Consider the following 21,295-nt stretch of genomic DNA (forward strand, 5'->3'; position numbering starts at 1 on the left):
AAAAAGGCATCAGGGCTCACGAATCCCCCCCCTACCCCCCCCCCGTGCTCGTGTATAATATGACAAAAGACAAAAAAAAAAAAAAAAAAGAAATGGTGCTATTCTTGTAAAACAAGTCTGTATTTTTTAACATCAGTTGATATAAAAAAAAAACACCTTTTGGTGGAAAGTGCAAGTGGGTCTGGGTTTTGTTTTTGTCGGCGGTTGCTGCGGTTTAGCGTTTCTCGGCGTGGAAAAGGAAGGTTTTGGGTCGAATCTCCAACTTTTGGGGGTTGAAGCTACCTCACAGTACAGGGAAAAAACCAAACTCAGAGCAAACCCCTCCAAAAGCCAAAAAAAGGGGAAAATCATTTGAAGTGGAAAACGTTGAAATACCAGGAGCCCCAACAGCAGCTGTGGGGTTTCTGTTCTGGGATCCCTCATCCCGCTGCACCCCCAAAGAGAACTGGGGGGAGCCGCGGCCAGAGCTGGGGACACCAGTTAAAGGAATCCAGTCAAACCAGTGGGGGGGGACGGGACCCCGAGACCAACCCCCCTGCGAATCAGTGGGACTGTGGCCAGGGGGTGCCCCCCCCAACCCTCCTCCTCATCCTTGCCACGGAATTTGTCCCATTTTTGTACATGTAGAAAGAGAATTTCAGGCTGTAATTCTGTGTTATGGGGAGAGACACTGTGGGGTACGGGGAGAGACACTATAAGATATGGGGAGAGATGATATGGAATCTGGGGAGAGACACCATAGGATATGGGAAGAGACACTATAGAATCTGGGGAGAGGCACTATAGGATATGGGGAGAGATACTATGGAATCTGGGCAGAGACATTATAGGATATGGGGAGAGATACTATGGAATCTGGGGAGACACTATAGGGTACGGGGAGAGGCACCATAGGATATGGGGAGAGGCACCATAGGGTACGGGGAGAGACGATACTATGGAATCTGGGCAGAGACACTATGGAATCTGGGGAGACACTATAGGATACAGAGAGAGACACTATGGAATCTGGGGAGAGACACTATAGGATACAGAGAGAGACACTATGGAATCTGGGGAGAGACACTATAGGATACAGAGAGAGACACTATGGAATCTGGGCAGAGACACTATGGGATACGGGGAGAGGCACTATAGGGTACGGAGAGAGAGAGACACTGTAGGGTATGGAGAGAGAGACCCCATGGGATATGGCGGAGAGACCCTATAGGGTACAGGGACAGACCCTATGGGATATAATTCTAACACACCGAGACGGCCGAGCTCTCGCCATGGCGTGCGCACGCTGACATCCCGTAACGCAGCTGCACCCTTCTGGGTTCGTTAAAAGTCACATCTGTAAATTCTGCCCCCAACCAGGCTCCCTCAGCAGCAGAAAAGCCTCAGTAGCTGCATTTTTTTTAACGATCTTCAAGCAAACGAGCCCCCTGCCCCCCCCCAGGTACCACCACCTCCAGCTTCACGTGCGGGACGTAACAGCGGAGTTTACGAGTTCCCCGATGGTGCTTTTGTGAAAATCTTCAGCTTTTCGCATCTGCTGCTGTGGTTTTTCATTAGGAGAAATTAGAACTTGAAAGGATTATAAAAAAAAAACCACCAGAAAATCTTTAAAAATGCCACTTTGGGGCCCTCAGCTCAGTTTTAAGCGCTCCCAGCTGGTAGCGCAGCAGCAGCCGAAGCACCTGGGGCAGCCCCGAGGGCCGGGGTCCGTCCGAAACCTTGGCAGAAGAAATTCATTAGGAAGGATTGGGGGATTAGGAAGGATTTTCAAAATAAAACGCCCTTTAAAAAAAAAAAAAGGCCAAGTGCTTCGCCACATGACCCGGAGGGCAGCCCTAATGATTAGTGCTTCGGCTCACGTAACTCATTTGGGGTAAAATCCGCTCTGCGGTTCAGCCGAGCGGCGCGTTCGGGGTTCCTGCTGCAGGAACCCCAGGAGCTCCCCCCAAGAAATCACCAGAGATGGGAAAAAGTCAACATCAAAGGTGGGAAAATCAATGCCAGAGGTGGGACAATCAACGCCAGAGGTGGGACAGGGGATGCCCAGGAGCTGTGTCACCCCACGAGGAGAAACCAAAGCAGCCAGGACGGAGCACCACCAGGCTGCTGAGAGGGAGGAAACTCAGGAAACGAGATGGATAAAGAGCAAAGTTTGCCATTTCCTCTTTTTCCTTAAAAAAAAAGAAAGTTCGACTCATCAGAAAGCGAGGGGGTTTACAGAAGTCGCGTGAGAACCTCGTGACGGGGGTCACCAGGGACGGTGCAGCCACCGACGCCGGTTCGGTGACGCCGGTCCCAGTCACTCCGGGTGGGAATGAAGGCGGTTCGCTGCTTCCTGCTTGAGTTTCTTGGCCTCTGTTCCCTAAAAACCATCAGCAAGAGAACTGGTACCTCTGGGCGATGTAGGATGCCACTCACAACCACAGCACGAGCCCCAGGACAAGGTTTCATTCCCAAAAAAAGCCACTAACACACAACTCCGCTTTAAGGAGCGGAATTCCCTTCTAGAAGCCTTCAGCGGGCAGAAAATGCCACTTTTTAAACACCAAGGTGTGTTTTGACACCACGCTCCCACAAAATAAAGCATCCTTCACCGAAAACCACCGCGATCCGTTCCCTTCACCGGTGCTTTGTCTCCGCACACCCTGGCACGATCGCGTGTCCGACGGGCAGCCGGAGGAAGGGGCAGGGGCCGAGGGCAGCTGGAGCCACGGAGCTCCAGAAAAATCTCCAAAAAGGCACAGCAGGACAAAATCCTCGAGCTACAAACGGCTCCAGCCCGCAGCGGGCTGAGCTTTCACCTTTATTTGCTTTAAGAACACAGTTAAGACCATCCGTCGGGAACGGCTCCGGGGAGATACGCCTCTCCAACACCAAAATTCCCCCAAAACCAGTTTTAAATCCGCCCTTGTCCGTGGCAGGTGTGAACACAAAGCGCCACGGAGCAACGAGTTCCCTGGTGGCAAACCCCGTGGCTGCCGAACGCGGGGAGAGGAAGGCTCAGAGCCATGTGCAGAGGAGGAGGAGGAGGAGGAGGAAGGTCTAATTCTCTGCGCATCCCCAGCAGCGCTGCACTCAGAGGCCGTCTTCGCGGGGTTTCGGGGTCGGTTTGCTGTAGGTGGCCTCAGCTGCCAAAGAAAAGCTGCACAACAGAGAAAGTGTGTCCCGAAGGTTTCGATCCCTTCGCGCTCCGAAGGTCTCGATCCCTTCACGTGTCCCGAAGGTCTCGATCCCTTCGCCTCCTGCTAGTGCAAACAACAGAGGTGGAAGCCTCATCCGTGCATTCCTTGCAAAAACCTCTCCCTTTTTATCGAGTCCTGCTTTGAAACAAGCCAGCGACGCGCTGAACGCAAGTGGAATAAATTAATTGCACAGAACTAATCAGTTTACCCCCGAAGGGCCCGATACGGTGCTCAGCTTCAAAAAAAAATCAACTCTAAATCTTTGGGATCTTCAGGCCCCAAAGCATGAAGCCTGAGAGTCCAGTTTCCCCATGAAAAGTTAGTTCTTTGGAACCTGCCAGCCCAGCAGGACCCTGACTTTGGGAAGGGATCCGTGTGCTCGCACGTGAACACATCCCAAGTGGGTTTCGTGGACAGCCCCTGCAGAAAAGCAGGAAAGGGATCCAGAGCTTTCAAACATCTCCCACCAAAGTCACCCACGATCCCTCTGCTTCCATTCCCTTCTAGAAATCCATCTGCACAACCATCCGCATGCCCCTGGAAAACGTCAGCGGTGCCCTCAGGGTTGGCTCCTGGCCAACCTCACGCCGAGGGGGCCAGCAGAGGCAGCAGGTCCCGGGCAGCGGTGGAGTTGGTGCTGCAGTCCACGTAGTGGTGAGTCTCCAAAGCGCTCTGCGTGACGTGGCCGATGTACGAGAGCTTCACCGACGTCCTGGGAGGGGATGGAAGAGCCCTTTAGCAGGGACAGGACCAGCGACTGCAAGCCCTTTATCAAAATCAAAGCCCAGCAGGTTTTACGCTCGCCACGTAACTCCTCCTCCTCCCCCTCGAAAGCTGCAGATCCTCATGTTTTTGCTGGAGATCGCTCGCTGCAGCGGGCAAGGGATGGGCAGAGCTGGCGAGCGTGGCCCCTGGAGCACACCACCCTCATAGATTTCATAGATTTCATAGATTTCTAGGTTGGAAAAGACCTTAGAGATCATCGAGTCCAACCATCCCTAATCCCCATTAAACCATATCCTCAAGTAGCTCATCACCCCTCATGTGAGAGCTTGGTGTGGAGAAACCTGGTGCCATCTCCCCTCTATCTTACATCTCACCCGGCTGTGCCAGCTGGCCTGGATTACAAGCTGACACGGTGAACCCGGCTGGGGCGCTTGCCAAGCGGGATTTTCTTCGTGTGCCCCAGATCTGCCGTGGCAGCGATTCCCTTTCGAGTCAGGAGCAGAGCAGAGAACCACCTACCTCATGAAGATGACGATGTTATGCACCTTCACCTTGGGAAACGTGCAAAAGAAACTGGAAGAGAGCAGAACAGAGAAAGGGGTCAGCATGAGGGACGCGGCGCGGTGGAGACACTTGCGTTTCTCGGTATCTTCTGGTGATGTTTTGCCTCTGGTGCTAACTCAGCCCGAGACACGGTCCAAAAACCACGTTCCGACAAAGCGGCCTTTCAAGTCATTTCGAGCAAGCAGCTGCTTTCCAGGAAGGAGCAGAAAACGAGTCATTTCCAGAGCAAATTCTCATTAAATCAGCCTAAACCTGCCCTCTCCCCAGCTACAGAGAGTAGTAAATCCTTACTACACATAGGAGAAAGGTCCACCCAGCTCCGCCTTCACGGTGAAATTCACCTGTAAAAGATAAAAACACAATGACATGCAGCTCGAGGACTCGCTCCAATCCATCCCTTCCGGAGTTTTTCCTACCTTCCGTTGCCTTTTGGCTGGTGTGCCCAAAGCACGGGCTACTCCAGCCACGGGACTATTTTGCCAAGTAGATATTTAAGGTATGGATGGACTACTATCAAGCGTAACTAGTGCACGGTCACACTTGATTTGGTGATTGGAAACGCGAGGAGAGATGAATACCAGTTTGTCGCTCAGCGGCTGGATGCTGGAGACATTGGTGATCTGCTGGGATCCCACCACGGTGTTCATGTACTGCACTTGACTCGTCAGGCTGGTCACCGTCACCGAGTAGAAGTTGGAGTTCCTGATCCGTAGAGTAGCCTGGATGAAGATGGGGGAAGACATGAGTAGCAGTGACCTTCCCGGCAGCTCGGCACAGAATTTATTCCCATCAGGAACCCAACTGAACAAGAACTTTACCGTGATGGCAAGAATGACGACGGAGTTCTTCTTGTCAAACCAAACCCGAACCACTTTAATACCATCGTCATCAACCAGGACGGAGTGTGGGAAGAGGAAAAAAACCACCAGCCCCGAAATCAGCAGGCAGAGCAGCACCGACAGCAGGACGTAGAGTTTCCTGGAAGAGGCAGGGAAGGGGTGACCTCCCTCACCCTAACACCACAGCTGCAAGAGTGTCTGAAACCCAACCTGGGCAGCAAACAACACGTATTTGTTCTTCCCTGAAGAGACACAGAAGTGCTGCTCTGCCATTTTCAATATCCGAAATCGCTCGAAGCCCTCGCTCTTTAAACAGTTTATTTTTTGGTAATGAGTAACCAAAGAATCATTTTTGCCCCCTAAGTGTTTTCACAACCCGGTGTTTTTGCTGGTGGTGAGGCAGTTTCTTTCTAAAAGCTTCAGTAAAGGGTGGGGGGGCGACAAAGCGTGTGAGTAGGATCATTGTTTCCACGTCCACCCCACAGTGGGATTTCACAGGAAGCATTTAAAGTTACACTCTAAGTTGTATTTGTTGGCATACTGGGATGAAAACAAGCCACCACTTGAGGGAGAGGCTGCAGACTGGGCGCAGGGTTCAGTTGCAGCAGTAGGTGACAAAGGAGCCCTGTTTGCTCCTTGCGACGACGTAGTTACTCTCTTACTACACACTTACGTTCTCTGCGGACGAAGCCGTTGGTCGCTGTAGGGAATCAGAGCCACCAGCTCGTTGACCTGCTCTGGGAAGCGAAAGAACCACGTTGATGACGTCACTCACGCGCACGAGTAACGGTTTCGTTTGGTATTTAAGCCCGAGAGGAGCAGTCACCTGTGGGAATGCAGCCAGTGCCTTGGCACGTGGGGCAGGTGATGCTGTCCTGACCCGTGAATTCAACGTACGGAAACTTGGCAATGTCTTCCACACGGTCCCGGCTATCCAGTAAGTCATCATCATCCTCCTCAGTCGTCTTCCTCTGCCTGGAGGCGGCGTTGTTAACGGAGAGGGAGAGCACGGAGCCCATGGCAGCTGCTGGGGAAAACCTACGACAGAGACAGCAAGTCCTGGCTGTTAAACACGTTTCAGCCTGTTGCTGGTCAACAAGGAAATCCTACTCCGAACTCCAGAGACCCCCCCCAACACCCCCACACAGAGACACCCCCCCAGGGGGGTCCAACACCCACCACACAGAGCCTTCCCCCACAGGGAAGACCCCCCCCAGCACCCTACAAAAAGAGACACCCTACTGAGGGACACCTCAACAGAGGCTCATTTCCAGACAGCCCCCCAAAACAGAGACACCCCCCCAGCCACCCACCCCCCCCCCCCAGACCCCAACAACCCCCCCAGACCCCATACACCCCTCAGGACCCCCCAGAGGGTCACACCCCGCCTCCACAGGCACCCACACATTCTCAGACACCCTCCTCACCCCCAGAAAGAGACACATCGCCCCCCAACACCCCCCCACAGGGGCCCACCCCCTCCCAGACACCCCCCTCCCACACAAACACCCCCAGAACCCCTCGGGGAAGGAACAGTCCCCTCAGACCACCCCCCCTAAGCACCACCTGCCCCCCAGGGACGCCCGCCCAGCCGGGGGACACCCCTAAATGCCCCCCCGCCCCGCGGCCTCCCCCCGCCCCACGCAGCCCCTCACCCGCCGCCGCAGCCTCGCCCCCTCCCGCGCAGCCGCCGTCGCTATGACAACGCCGCGAGGAGGCGGTGGGCGGAGCTCAGCCCTCGCTCCCCGCCCCCGCGGCCAGCGCATGCGCACAGCGCGGGAAAGGAGAGGGCGGGTTTCGGCAGAGCCCGCCCCCTCGGTGACGCCACGCCCCCTCGGTGACGCCACGCCCCCTCGCTGACGCCACGCCCCTCGCTGACGCCCCGCCCCCAACGCCCCGCCCAGTGTACGTGCTCAGTGGGCGTGGCTTAAAAGGGCACCGCCCCTCCCGTGACGAAAAGCCCCGCCCGGGCGTGTCTCTGCCTCACTGCACATGCGCCGGGCCGCAGCGGGGCGGTGCTCAAACGGCCCCGCCCCTTCGGCGCGGCCGCGGGGCGTGTCTAACACCGCGCATGCGCCAGAGCGACGCGGGGGGTCTCCGCGGGCGGGGCCGGGGCTCGGTAAATGGCGGTGGGCGTGTCCCCGCGCGCATGCGCACTGCAGGATGCGCCCCTCCCTACGCGCGCATGCGCACGCGCGGGGTTGACCGCCGGATCAGAGCGCGCATGCGCAGAGGGTGAGCGCGCCCCGCCCCCCCCCGCCCCCCGCGCCCGTCCCAGTGTGGAGTCTCCCTCCTCCAGTATGAGGGCTCCGGCCCATTATGGAACCTTCCTATACCAGTATAAGGGCTCCCATCCCAGTATGGAGACACCCCCCCCCCCCCGAGTATGAGGGCCTCTGTACCAGTATGGAACCTTCCTACACCAGTATGAGGGTCCCCATCCCAGTATGGAACCTTTCTATACCAGTATGAGGGGCCCCATCCCAGTATGGAACCTTCCTATACCAGTATGAGGGCCCTGCCCCAAATATGGAGCCCTCCCCCACCAGTATGAGGGCCCCTGACCCAGTATGGAACTTTCCTATACCAGTATGAGGGCTCTACCCCAAATATGGAGCCCCCCCACCAATATGAGGGCCCCTGACCCATTATGGAACCTTCCTACACCAGTATGAGGGCCCCTGACCCATTATGGAACCTTCCTACACCAGTATGAGGGGCCTCATCCCAGTATGGAACCTTCCTACACCAGTATGAGGGTCCCCATCCCAGTATGGAACCTTCCTATACCAGTGAGAGGGCCCCGCCCCAAATATGGAGTGCCCCCCCACCAGTATGAGGGCCGCTGACCCAGTATGGAACTTTCCTATACCAGTATGAGGGCTCTACCCCAAATATGGAGCCCCCCCACCAATATGAGGGCCCCTGACCCATTATGGAACCTTCCTACACCAGTATGAGGGCCCCTGACCCATTATGGAACCTTCCTACACCAGTATGAGGGGCCCCATCCCAGTATGGAACCTTCCTATACCAGTGAGAGGGCCCCGCCCCAAATATGGAGTGCCCCCCCACCAGTATGAGGGCCGCTGACCCAGTATGGAACTTTCCTATACCAGTATGAGGGCTCTACCCCAAATATGGAGCCCCCCCACCAATATGAGGGCCCCTGACCCATTATGGAACCTTCCTACACCAGTATGAGGGCCCCTGACCCATTATGGAACCTTCCTACACCAGTATGAGGGGCCCCATCCCAGTATGGAACCTTCCTACACCAGTATGAGGGTCCCCATCCCAGTATGGAACCTTCCTATACCAGTAAGAGGGCCCCGCCCCAAATATGGAGTGCCCCCCCACCAGTATGAGGGCCGCTGACCCAGTATGGAACTTTCCTATACCAGTATGAGGGCTCTACCCCAAATATGGAGCCCCCCCACCAATATGAGGGCCCCTGACCCATTATGGAACCTTCCTACACCAGTATGAGGGCCCCTGACCCATTATGGAACCTTCCTACACCAGTATGAGGGGCCCCATCCCAGTATGGAACCTTCCTACACCAGTATGAGGGTCCCCATCCCAGTATGGAACCTTCCTATACCAGTAAGAGGGCCCCGCCCCAAATATGGAGTGCCCCCCCACCAGTATGAGGGCCGCTGACCCAGTATGGAACTTTCCTATACCAGTATGAGGGCTCTACCCCAAATATGGAGCCCCCCCACCAATATGAGGGCCCCTGACCCATTATGGAACCTTCCTACACCAGTATGAGGGCCCCTGACCCATTATGGAACCTTCCTACACCAGTATGAGGGGCCCCATCCCAGTACGGAACCTTCCTACACCAGTATGAGGGTCCCCATCCCAGTATGGAACCTTCCTATACCAGTAAGAGGGCCCCGCCCCAAATATGGAGTGCCCCCCCACCAGTATGAGGGCCGCTGACCCAGTATGGAACTTTCCTATACCAGTATGAGGGCTCTACCCCAAATATGGAGCCCCCCCACCAGTATGAGGGCCCCTGACCCATTATGGAACCTTCCTACACCAGTATGAGGGCCCCTGACCCATTATGGAACCTTCCTACACCAGTATGAGGGGCCCCATCCCAGTACGGAACCTTCCTACACCAGTATGAGGGTCCCCATCCCAGTATGGAACCTTCCTATACCAGTAAGAGGGCCCCGCCCCAAATATGGAGTGCCCCCCCACCAGTATGAGGGCCGCTGACCCAGTATGGAACTTTCCTATACCAGTATGAGGGCTCTACCCCAAATATGGAGCCCCCCCACCAGTATGAGGGCCCCTGACCCATTATGGAACCTTCCTACACCAGTATGAGGGCCCCTGACCCATTATGGAACCTTCCTACACCAGTATGAGGGGCCCCATCCCAGTATGGAACCTTCCTACACCAGTATGAGGGTCCCCATCCCAGTATGGAACCTTCCTATACCAGTATGAGGGCCCTGCCCCAAATGTGGAGTGCCACCTCACCAGTATGAGGGCCGCTGACCCAGTATGGAACTTTCCTATACCAGTATGAGGGCTCTCATCCCAGTATATGGAGCCCCCCCACCAGTATGAGGGCCCCTGACCCATTATGGAACCTTCCTACACCAGTATGAGGGTCCCCATCCCAGCAGGGAACCTTCCTATACCCTTATGAGGGCCTCCATCCCAGTATGGAGTCCATTCTCCCCAGTATGAGAGTGTGTCCCCCCCAGTATAGAGCCCCCTCAGTATGAGGGCACCCCTCCCAGTATGGAACCCACACACACCAGCACGAGGGTTTGTGCGTGCCCGTGCAAGCTCGTGCAAGGCCGTGTGTGTTTGTGCAAGGCCGTGTGTGCTTGTGCGAGCTCATGCACGGTCGTGTGTGCTGGTGCAAGGCCACGTGTGCTCGTGCAAGCCCGTGTGAGGCTGTGCAAGGTTGCGTGTGTCTGTGCATGCTCGTGCAAAGCTGTGTGTGCTTCCGACAGACCGTGCATATTTTGCATGCTTGTGCAAGGTCACGCATGCTTGTGGGTGCTTGTGCAAGGCCATACGTGCTTGTGCATGCTCGTGTGAGGCCGTGCAAAGCCGTGCATGCTTGTGCATGTTTCTGTGCAGCCGTGCAAGGCCACATGTGCTTGTGCAAGCTTCTGCAAGGCTGTGCATGCTTGTGCAAGCTCATGTGTGCTTGTGCAAGGCCACGTGTGCTCGTGCAAGGCCACGTGTGCTCGTGCAAGCTTCTGCAAGGCTGTGCATGCTTGTGCAAGCTCATGTGTGCTTGTGCAAGGCCACGTGTGCTCGTGCAAGCTTCTGCATGGCTTTGCATGTTTGTGCAAGCTCATGCGTACTTGTGCAAGCTCATGTGTGCTTGTGCAAGGCCAAGTGTGCTCATGCAAGCTTCTGCAAGGCTGTGCATGCTTGTGCAAGCTCATGTGTGCTTGTGCAAGGCCACGTGTGCTCGTGCAAGGCCACGTGTGCTCGTGCAAGCTTCTGCATGGCTTTGCATGTTTGTGCAAGCTCATGTGTGCTTGTGCAAGGCCAAGTGTGCTCGTGCAAGCTTCTGCATGGCTCTGCATGTTTGTGCAAGCTTATGTGTGCTTGTGCAAGGTCGTGTGTGCTCGTGCGAGCTCGTGTGAGGCCGTGCATCGTGCTCCATCTCCTTTACGATCCTCTTCCCAGCTCTCCCAACGTTTTTATTTCTTTTTTTTCCCAGTTTTCCAGCTCAAAGGCTCCGCTGCAGCACCAGTTCCGCCCAGCGCTGCTCCCAGCACCCCATGACCCAGCCCCAGTACGACACAGCAGCTCAGGTGTGTCTAAACCTCTAAATTTGGGGAAAAAAAAAAATCCATCCAGCAGCTCAGGTGTTTCTAAACCTCTAAATTTGGGGAAAAAATCCACCCAGCTGGTGAGAAACTAGGGACTATGGTATTGTTTATTAAGATTTATGTTAAGCCTAATGTAAAGGTTAGACAACCAAAGAAAAGATAACCGTAATTGTTTACACAAACTAAGCTAAAACTATCTGCAAGATGTTCTAAGGAACTGACAGAGGGGTCAACTATTGTTTCGCTCAACAAAATATATATAGACAAGGATATATGGGTGAGGGGGCAACTATTGTTTTGCTCAACAAAATATATATAGACTGCTTTGCTTTCATAAACACTTGCTTTGCTTGTTGGAGGCTCTTGCAAAACAGTTACCCCACAGCAAGTTGAGGACCATGTATGGAAAAGGTTATCTAAAGGTAACTGAGGAAGACTTCAAGCCTTCAGCCTCAACGACCACCAGGAGGCAGAAAAAGACCCCCTAACAACAACTAGGACATGCGCAGGGTACTCCACTAAAGACACGATTGTGGAACTGGAGGACTGATAAAAAGAGACTGGTTTGAATCCGAGGCACCGCAGTTGGCGGAGCGCAGACTCCCCTGTTGTCCAGCGCTGTCTTTGCTCATATTCTACTTGCTATAATTAATAAAATTTTAATTGGAATGATCCATTGTGGTCTCAATTTATAACACAGCTCTTTCCTCCCACTACCCTCAGTCCTGCTGGCTCCGGGCTGGAAGCAGGAGAAATTTGGGTCAACATTTATTTAATATTCAATTATTTAATATTTAATATTTAATTATTTGATATTTGATATTTAATATTTAATAGACTCACTTTTGTGCTGGTGTTTTTTTTTCTTTTCCTGCCATGATCAACCTGAGAGTACAGTGGAAAATGGAATTCTTTCCCCTCGTCATCACCCAAAACCATCAAAATCAAGTTTCAGGCAAAATTAAATATTCCCATCGTGTGCTCCGGAGGCAGGTGCCTCCCGCACGCCGTGACCGTGGGAGCTGCTCCGGTGGAAACTTTATGGATCATTTCTTCTCTCCTTCCCAGGAGCAAAGTGCCAAGGAGAGGGAGGCTTCCCAGCTCGCCTTCCCCCCCTCCCCCCGCGCTAATTGCCACCTCCTAATTGCCTAATGGCGGGCTGTGCGTCTCCCAGCGCCCTGGAGATGGTGGGTGCACACCTGAGGAAGGCGCTGGGTGCAGGATTGGCATGGATGGGTGTTGCAAACGGTGTGTTGGGAGCGGATGGGGAGGGGGGAACTGGGTACCGAGACCCCCAGGGACGGGATGTAGGGGGAGCTCAACCCTATATTAGACAACAGAGAATCCCCAGAGGGGGGGAAAGAAGCTGCCCCCAAAGCCATAGGTGCAAAATCCCGCAGCACCCTCCCCGCAGCCCCTCCTGCCATGTTGTATCCCGGATTTAATCCTTTTTTTCTCGTTTTAAACCCATTTTCCTCCCAAAGCCAGTGGGGCCGGGCGGAAAGGCGGGGGCCAAGCAGCACCCCGCGGGGCGCATCGCCTCGCCGGCCGCATTGTGCAACCGCTTCCCGAGAAACCTCCGCTCACCGGGGGCTGGAGCAAGTGCGTGAATCACTCCGGCAGAGCCGGCTCCGTGCCCGCGCCCGGGGGGAGCAGGACGGGGCATCGCCACCCCCGGGGAGCCACCGCCGCGGCGGAACCCCGTTGGCAAAGCCGGCGGCTGCGGAGCAGTTTCCAGCCGGGTTGGATTTGTGCTTTTTTCCCCCTTGTCCGTGTGTCCGTCGGGGTTATCCGGGGAGCTGACGTGACTTGGCTGCACCCGTGGCTGAGGAAGGCTTCGATTCCTCCCCCTCAACATCCCACCTCGGCTGTTAAACCATCATCATCCTCCTCCAGCCCCACCGATCCCCAGCTGAGATCCGTCGAACCCCTTTTCCCTTTTTTTTTGAGTCGCAGCTCCCCATCCCTGTTCCCACCCCACATATCATGCAGGAATTAAATCCTCCTGCATCCCTGCGCATCCCCCGGGAGGGATTTTGCAGCTTCTCCCCGGCACCCTCCGGCTCACCGCTGAGCGGTGCCAGGGTCTGGCCCCGGATTCCCTGGTGCAAGGCGGATGGAGCGGGGAAAAGCAGCGGGAGAGCTGTTGGAAAACAGCTCTAACCACCACGGGGCACGAACGGAGCAAACGGAACGGCTCGGCAGGTGCGAGCCTTCCCCGGAGCGCCGGGCATGATCCCGGCTGCGGCCGCGGGAGAAGGTGGGTTTGGCAGCGGAGCGATTTTTGATGGGATTGAGGAGCACGGCGCACCAGTCCGGGCACGGCGAGGCCAGTGGGGCATCTGGGGTGGATTTTAACGTTCCGATGGCTGCGCTGGTGAAAACCGGCAGCGGTCGCAGCGGGATGTGCTCCCTCTCTGGTGCAAAGCCCGTTCCCCGCCCTCCCGAAAAAGTTGTGCGCCACGAAATCGGCTCTAATGAGCTCCCATTTCTTCCCAGACGTTGTTTTCGCTCCTCGGCCTCGTTAAAGCGGTCGGAAAACGGTTCGCGACGCGCTTCCCCCACGCAAATTCGAGCTGCTGAACTCGGTGATCGCAGCTGAGGGGCGGTGATTGCCGGCGGCCTCGCTCCCCGTGCGCCGGGGGCTCATTTTCTCCGGGGATTTTGGGTTTAGGGAACACTTAATAACCCTGGGAGCATCACGCAGGGGCTTTCTCGAAGCGTTTCTTGCTGGTTTAGTTGCTGTTGCTGATGGTCATGCCACGGGTGGGTTTTTGAGGATGGAAAGGGAAAACACTGCCAAGCATCCCGAGTTTTTCAGACTGGGGGTGTAACATGTCCGGGCGATGGAGCAGCTTCGGGTTGGAGCTGCGGCACCGGCCGAACCGGCTCAGCCCAAACCCCCGCGCTCCGAGTTTGACTCACGTCACCGGTACTGGGATTCTGGGTGGTCAAGGTCCGTACCTGTGACCCAGCTGGTTGCATTGTCCCAAATTCCACCAGATCCCACATGAGCATCTGAATCCAGGTGCCCTGCGGGTCCCTGGTGCCCAGACCTGCGAGGGCTTCGCGCAGGCTCGGTCCACGCTCCGGATGCGAAGCCCCAGGCTCTGCAGCACGCCAAGGGCGGCTGCGGGGCCCACCGGAGCAGCCTGGAGGCTACAAAGAGCCATGGCTCTGCCAGGAAGGTGCCCACCCTTGGTCCTACGGCGTCTCCAGCTGCACCGAGGCCCTCGCAGATGCCGCTGCCTCTAGTCCGGAGGCAGCGGATGAATCAGCTCTCCCTCTGCCCTTAATCTGATCTAAGCATCAGAAAAACACGCGAGGTGTCTCAAGGCTGCCATCAGCTCGAGGTTGCGCAGCGGGCGGCGGCAGGTCTCGGGGGGTCCTCGGGAAAACGGGAGAGGAGGGAGACGAGCCCCGCAAATACCGCGGCTGGATAAGCAGGTGATGCCCGCCGCGAGCGCTCCCGGTTCGTGGTGGCTTGTTGTTTAGAAACGGGGAAGGGAAGCAGCCTCTGACCCACCGCCAGCTCCAGGGACGGAGCTCTGCAACCCCTGGGCTTCCCGGAGACTCCAGGGCCAAGGTGGAAGGTGATGGGCACACTCAGGGCCTGATGCTACAGGGACAGTTTGCCCGGGAGTGCTGGGGGGGGCACTGTTGTACTGTAGGTGTTTGTCCCGTCCCAGTAAGGAACTGGCCACAGGCCAGGAGGAAGTGGGTGAGCCGCCGCCTGAGCCCACTGGGCTTTCTGGAGGGGTTATGCCCCCAAAAACACCTGGCAGCGGCACCCCAAAAGCCCCCAGCAGCATCCCTGGGGCCCCCGGCAGAGCGCGGGGCTCCCCACGACCCCCGGGAGAAGGGCAGCACGGGCAGGGCCCGGGCCGAAGGCGGGCACCGGGCCGGGCAGGGCGGGGGGCCGGCGGGCGGGGTCCCCGGGCCGAGCCCCCCGCCCCGGAGCGGGCAGCCACGTGCGATCTCCCGCCAGCCCTCGCCACGCCCCTAGTGGGCGGGGCCGGCGCGGGACGAGCCTTATAAGGTGATGGGAGGCGGGGCCGGCGCTGGCTCGCCCCCGCGGGGGGCGGGGCCGAGGCGGGGCCGTGCTGGCATTGGCGGGGCGGGGGTGGGCGTGGCTCGGGGGCGTGGTCACAGCGAGGGGCGGGGCGCGGAGCCGGCCGGTTCCCGTCAAAAGGCGGCTCCGGGGCCATGGGGGAGGGAGGGGGCGGCGGCGCCGGGAGCGCAGGTACCGGGGCCTGGGCTGGTGGTGTGACCGGGGGGGCTCTTGCTGTGGGGAGCCCCCCGGTGCCCCCACGGACCGGGGGGCACGGGCGTGGGGGGGGGGAGTCCCCGGAGTCCCCGGAGGCACGAGCGTGGGGGGTCACCGGTGTCCCCGGAGGCACGGGTGTGGGGTCACCCATGGCTGCCCTCTGCCTCCTCTCTATTAGTTGAAGGGTCCTGGGGGAGCATGGGGGGTGCACTGAGTTCCCCCCACTTTGGGGGACCCGGGTGGGTATTGGGGCTCCCCTGTGCACTCCCTGGTTTGGGGTCTCATGTGGGTGTGGGGCCCCCTGTGTCCCCTGTCCTGGTTTGGGACCCCTCTGTATGTGTGTGTCCCCCCCGGGTTGGGGGTCCTGTGTGGGACCCTGTGACACCCCGTGTCTTGTCTCAGCTGGGGGCTCTCAGGGCTGTTAAGGGCTTCCTCTGCCCAAACTAGGGTGCCCTTGGGGTTGGGGGGTCCTGATCCCTCCTGGCCTCTTGCTGAGTTGTGGGGTGGCTGCTGGTTTGGGAGGGGGTGTCAGGGTTCCCTCAGTGCTGCCCAGTCTCAGATCTGACCGCCCCTTACTGGGCTCAGAAGTGGGGGTTCAGCCTGGAGCTGTGGAGTGTCCTGGGAGGTGGCTGTGACCGTGTGGGGGATGTTTTCCTTCCCCCCTAAGTTCTGGCTGGCTTAACCCTTTCTGGGCTGGTTGGTGCCTCCCTGGGGTCAGCATGAGGATGGGGAGAAGTTGCACCCTGTCATGTACCTCTTGTTGGTGTGAGCCCCCCCTTTCCCCTCTGCAGCCCTGAGCCCCTCTGGAGCTTTACCCTCCATCCCCCATCATGGGAAGTCACCCCATCCCCTCTCCCCATGTCGTGTCCCTCTCTGGGGCTCCCAGTACCCTTTCTGGGGGGCTCTAAAGGGGGTGAATTACCTGGGTGCTGTTGGGGTGCTTAACTGGTATTTTAGGGTTTCCAGCCTGATTCTTATCATCAGATGAGAATTTGATTTTTCTGACTCAGATAAGCGCCCGATTAATGATCAGCTTTAAAATGCATCTTAATCTCCCAATTCAGTATTTTTTTGGGGGCAGGGGGAGAGATTCCAAACACCAGGCTGAGCCCCCGGCGCGCCTGTAATCGCACTTGTTTGTAATTCCCCAGTGACTCCTCGCCCGTCTCGGAGCGATCCCGTCGGATGTGACTGCCAGGATCCTTCAGCTGCGAGTTCCCAGCACAAAGAAAACGAAGGTACTGGGGATCTCCCTGCAGCTCCGACGTGAGCAAGGAGGGGTTTCTCTTTCCCTAGACCAAGCAGGGCACCCCCGGCCAGGACCGAGCACCCAGAGGGACCTGGGGGGTTGCGGGTAGCTGGTGTAGGGTGGGTAGAGGTGCCCTGCTTTTTGGGATGCTCTGCTCCTTCCTCTTTCTCCCCCCTTCTTTGAGCTTGGGGCTGGAGCCTTCAGCATTAAAAGTTTCTTCAGAAACTGGTTTTCAAGAGAAGCCAGCCCTGGCTGCGCGGCGTTCTGTGGCATGCTCCCCTCCCACACGAGCTGGGCAGTGACTCATCTTCCTCCGAGGAGTCGCTTAAAGGAGGACCGGTGATCTCGGGGCGACGTGTGTCTCTTCCTGAAGGGAGACAGACATCTGCTCCGCTCCGGGGACCCTGTCGGCGCTTCCTCTGCGTCTGCCGGGGCGAGAAACGGAGCCGGGCTGCCTTGGGTCGGTGCTCCCAGTGCCGCCGTGACGGTAGGGAGGAAGATTTAACCGGTGTGCTTTGGGGAAGGAAGTTAAGGCTGTAATTACTCATTTGAATAAAACCTCTTCTGCCTTCTCTAGAGCAGCTGGTTAAAACCGAGCCGCATCAGATCGGGTTAGTAGCGGTCGGCCGCGCTGCGGCTTTCGCACGAGCCTCGTGAAAGCGGGCTTAACTGGGAGCTCTGGCCGTAAAACGGTGCCTGGGTACCTCTGGGAGCCACGTGTTGGCTCCCAGTGTCTCGGACAGCTGCCCCTTTGGCATCACGTACCGTGAGGAGTGAGGAAGAGGAGCGAGGAAGGCCGGTCAGGTGCAGGAGGTGTTGGCAGATGTCTGCCCGAGATCGTGCTTGTCTGTAAACAGATCAGGTGTAACATCTCATCTCGCAACGGGATTTTGAATAACAAAGGCACGGTGCACAAAAACAGGGTTTTCATCAGGCAAGAACTTGCCTCGGGTCAGTCGGTTTGTCGCTAGGTGTTTGTTTCCCGAATCCCAATGGATTTAAGACAAAATAACTGGATAATCTCGCCTCTTTTTCCATTTCATAGCTAACCGTGGCGAAGCGGCTGTCGCTCTCTCTGTGGTTAGAACACCCGGGAATAATTTTTAACCTGCTGTCGCTGAGCCAACGCGAAGTCAGGCTGGCCCAAACCTCGTGTGGCTTTTGAAGGAGAAATGCTGGAACGTCAAGTTTCCAGAGAGGAATAATCAGAGTTCAAGGTGGTTTTAAGTGGGTCTGTGTCTCCTGGACCGTGTTTTGGGGGTGGACATCAGATGCTGCTACGAGGGACTTTCCTAAAGCCGCGTCGCGTGGGAGGAATTAAATCCCACTGGTGGGAAAGGAGGTGCCACGGATGGGGCGTCCTGCGTCGGAAACGTCTTGTGGGCGGTGGGTTTGACGCGGTGCCCGTCTGTGTTTGACTACGAGGCAGGTGGCAAGCGAATAAATGCACGTGGTGTCTAAATAATGATATTATGTTGGTGGGGATGTGTCTAGGTGCTGGGCAGGGTCCCATCCTGCAGGATTGGCTTCTCCCAGAGCTGGATGCAGCAGCCTGGGGTGGAGAGCTGGCTGCATCCCAGTTCCTCCTTGCAGCCAGGGGTGCTGGGAACCTGTGATCCAACCAGTGTCTTCCCCGGCTCCTGCAGAAGCCTCTGACTCTTTCCTAACTGTAGCTACAAGGAGGATGGTTCCCTCTTTGGGTAACCTCTTGGGTAAGAGGTGGCAGTGGAGCAATTCAGCGTTCCGCTCGGGGGCTCGCGTAACCCGTGTGTGAAACGGCTCACGCTTGACGTGCATCACTGGGGCAGGAGGATGGAGGGGGCAGGAGGATGGAGGGGGCAGGAGGATGGAGGGGGCAGGAGGATGGAGGGGGCAGGAGGATGGAGGGGGCAGGAGGATGGAGGGGGCAGGAGGATGGAGGGGGCAGGAGGATGGAGGGGGCAGGAGGATGGAGGGGCAGGAGGATGGAGGGGGCAGGACAACCGCCGCGTTTTTCAGGCGGTGGGTGAAAGTTATTGCGACAGCCGGCTGCTCGTCTCGCAGCCCACGGAGGGCAGGCATGGAGCATCTGGTTTCTGTTGATGCTTTTCTTCCCCCTCACATGAGAGGGTGTTTTGGGAGAGCCAGAGGTGGCAGTTTTGGTGTGGCATTTTCCCAGTTACCCTCTTTGTTGCCCGCTCCAGCGTGATGGCAAACACGGGGCGCTCGTCCTTGCACATGGGCAGCACCCTGTGCTGGCATGAAGGCAGCGGCGTGAATTTAGGACAGTTTTGCAAGGGTGGGCATTAAAATATAACCCCAAAATGAGAGAAATGCAAATGGAACTGCTTCTTAAAATAGAGATATTGACCCCTGATTTACAGCTGAGTGTTAATGCAGCGATTGTGAAAAGCATCCCTCAGATTTGGGCTGTTTGTATTAAATTTTGGCTCTGAAGTTGTACCCACTGTGGAGGAGGAGAACTGAAGAGTTGGGTAAAAACGGAGTTGGACTAGATGATTCTTGTAGGTCCCTTTCTAGTCTAAAAATGAAAAATATCTTCTTTTTTTTTTAACTAGACCTGTGTGCAGGTGCTCGGTGACAGCCCGTGAGGACAGCTTGTCCCTGCGGGGCTGGCAGAGGGAAGGATGGTTAAACCAGGGTGTGAGGAACATAAATGACGAGGGGAGCAAAAGTCCAGGCAGATAAGGAAGGTCAGAGGCTCTCAAAGGCTCTCAAACGAAGTTCTCAGCAGTGGCCTGAAGAAGCAGATGTGATGGGTGGGGAATGGGTCTCCTCTTGGTGAAGGGACCTCGGCGTGACTTCAGCTGAAGGAGCGATGCCGAGGGCGTCCCCGGTGCCCACCTCCCCTGCACCCACCTTCGCTTTCAGTGTTTGCTGAGTCAGCTGCAACTCAAGCACAGTTTGCTTATCTGTGGCGTTCAACAGCAGTACCGGTGTGAACCTCACGTGTAGGTGACTTTTGGCTGCTAATAAATGGAAACGGGGTGTGAGAGTGATGAAAAACAATACCTGGAACCTTTATCTGTGGATCTCAAAGCAGTTTCCTCCTTGCCAGGAATACGTGCCGTCTGCCCCAGGCGTCAGGACCTGCTGACGTACCTCCTGAGCCGTGATTTTTCTTTTTTTTCCCACTCGGTGAGACACTGGTGAGTGACTCTCATCTTAAACAACAGTCCTGCGTGTCGTTTGTGGTTCTCAGAAGGTTCTGGTGGAAGCCCCGGTGTTCTGCACGAGGAGAGCCAGGTTGAAAAGGGCTCACACGATGCCTTCCTCCTCCTTCTCTCTTAAAATCCATGACTTTTCCTAAGGGTTTGCTCACCAGAAGCCTGCGCTCTCCTGTGCCACGGGCCTTTCTGCCCTGCCCGCTGCCAGCTGGATGCCCAGCTCACGTAGGTGCTGGCTCAATTTCTCAATGCCAGGCTGAACACCTCCCGCTCCTCCGACGCGCTTGGGCAAGAAGCCTCCCACGATGGGCCGCTTCGACGGGCGAGGCGATGGGTGGCGGGGGCGAGCGACCGTTCCTTTGCCCGCCGGGCGAGCTGGTGTCCTGTGCCATCCATCACCTGCTTCCAGACAAGGGCTGGGATTTTGGGAACCGTGTGGCACGTCAGGTCTGTAAAGGCTTCGCTTCTCCCCCCTGCTGCGGGGACGTGGATAGTGCTGACATGGAAGGTTCCTTATAAACAAGCGGTCACGGCTCCATAAATACGTTCCGTTGAACACAACGCAGATAAGATACAAGTGAGCTCTGGAACGTGATTATTTTCGTGGAACAGGATTATTTTCGTGGAACATGCAGTATCCTTGATCGGACCCGCGAGCGCTGGCTCACCTTTGTGTCCCCGGAGGGGTGGCGAGTACCCGCTGCCACGTGTAGAGCTCGAACGTGATGCCCTGGGTCTCGGGCACGCTTGTCTGTCATCGATCCTCATCTTCCCAGTGCCCTTGTGCCCTCTTGAACGGGAATTTTTTTTTAGCTCCGTGCTGTTTTCCCCAGGTAAAGAGAGATTTTTATTTCCGTAGCCTGGCTTACGCTGAACGTGGAGGTGGTTCTGAGCAGTTCCCAATCCTGAGCTTAAATCTCTATTTTTGGGGGCTCTTCCCTAAGGGAGAATGCTCTTCTCAGCCCAGTAGTCCTGGCACGTTGCTTTCCTCTACCCTTTTGTCCTGGGATCTGGGTGCAGGCAGCTCTCGTACCTGTCTGTGCCTGATAACTGGAGTTTCAAGTGCTCTTACTGGCACGCTCCGAGGAGAGGCGATGGGTTTTTTTGGGTGTCTCTGCTTCGTGCTCAGACATTCGAGTAATCCTGTGGTCTGGTCAGCGTTGGACAGAGGAGGAACCTGTTTTTCTGTGCCCTGGGTGGCCTCCCACACTGTCCTCCTTGTTGACACCGCACATTACTGGGAGAGGGCACAAATACTGGTGTGGTTGGGCTGCCTGATGTGCTTGAAATCTAAACTATCGCTCACCGTAGGAGGGTCTGTGTCTGTACCAGGACAGTCACACGTGCACAGCGCTACTGCACTGCAAGAAACACTTCCTGCTGTTTGTTTGACTTGTTGTGGATGATAGAATTCCAAACCAGTGAATTATGTTGTGACAAAACGGCTGTGACCGTGGCTGTGAGATCTTTGCTGCAAGA

The 21,295-nt window shown here is 56.5% G+C and overlaps 1 protein-coding gene across 1 annotated transcript; it reads right to left on the reverse strand.

Annotated features, from left to right (window-relative positions):
• Positions 1-3,764: 3,764 nt before the first annotated feature.
• TMEM106C (transmembrane protein 106C) lies at positions 3,765-6,330 on the reverse strand. Its single transcript, XM_009987513.2, has 7 exons — positions 6,138-6,330; positions 5,985-6,048; positions 5,291-5,450; positions 5,051-5,191; positions 4,764-4,813; positions 4,428-4,481; positions 3,765-3,894 (listed from the first exon to the last, which is right to left on the reverse strand). The coding sequence occupies exons 1-7, from the start codon at positions 6,328-6,330 to the stop codon at positions 3,765-3,767; spliced, it is 792 nt and encodes a 263-aa protein (XP_009985815.1).
• Positions 6,331-21,295: the final 14,965 nt, after the last annotated feature.

The sequence above is a fragment of the Tauraco erythrolophus genome, unplaced genomic scaffold (assembly GCF_009769465.1).
Source record: "Tauraco erythrolophus isolate bTauEry1 unplaced genomic scaffold, bTauEry1.pri scaffold_60_arrow_ctg1, whole genome shotgun sequence".
Lineage (NCBI taxonomy): Eukaryota > Metazoa > Chordata > Aves > Musophagiformes > Musophagidae > Tauraco > Tauraco erythrolophus.

Excerpts from the sequence above, each read along its gene's own strand:
- TMEM106C (XM_009987513.2), bottom strand. The coding sequence starts at position 6,330 with ATGGGCTCCGTGCTCTCCCTCTCCGTTAACAACGCCGCCTCCAGGCAG. Across the intron at positions 6,049-6,137 it reads CACTGGCTGCATTCCCACAG|AGCAGGTCAACGAGCTGGTG; the intron begins GTGACTGCTCCT and ends TTCGCTTCCCAG. Across the intron at positions 5,192-5,290 it reads TCGTCATTCTTGCCATCACG|GCTACTCTACGGATCAGGAA; the intron begins GTAAAGTTCTTG and ends ATCTTCATCCAG.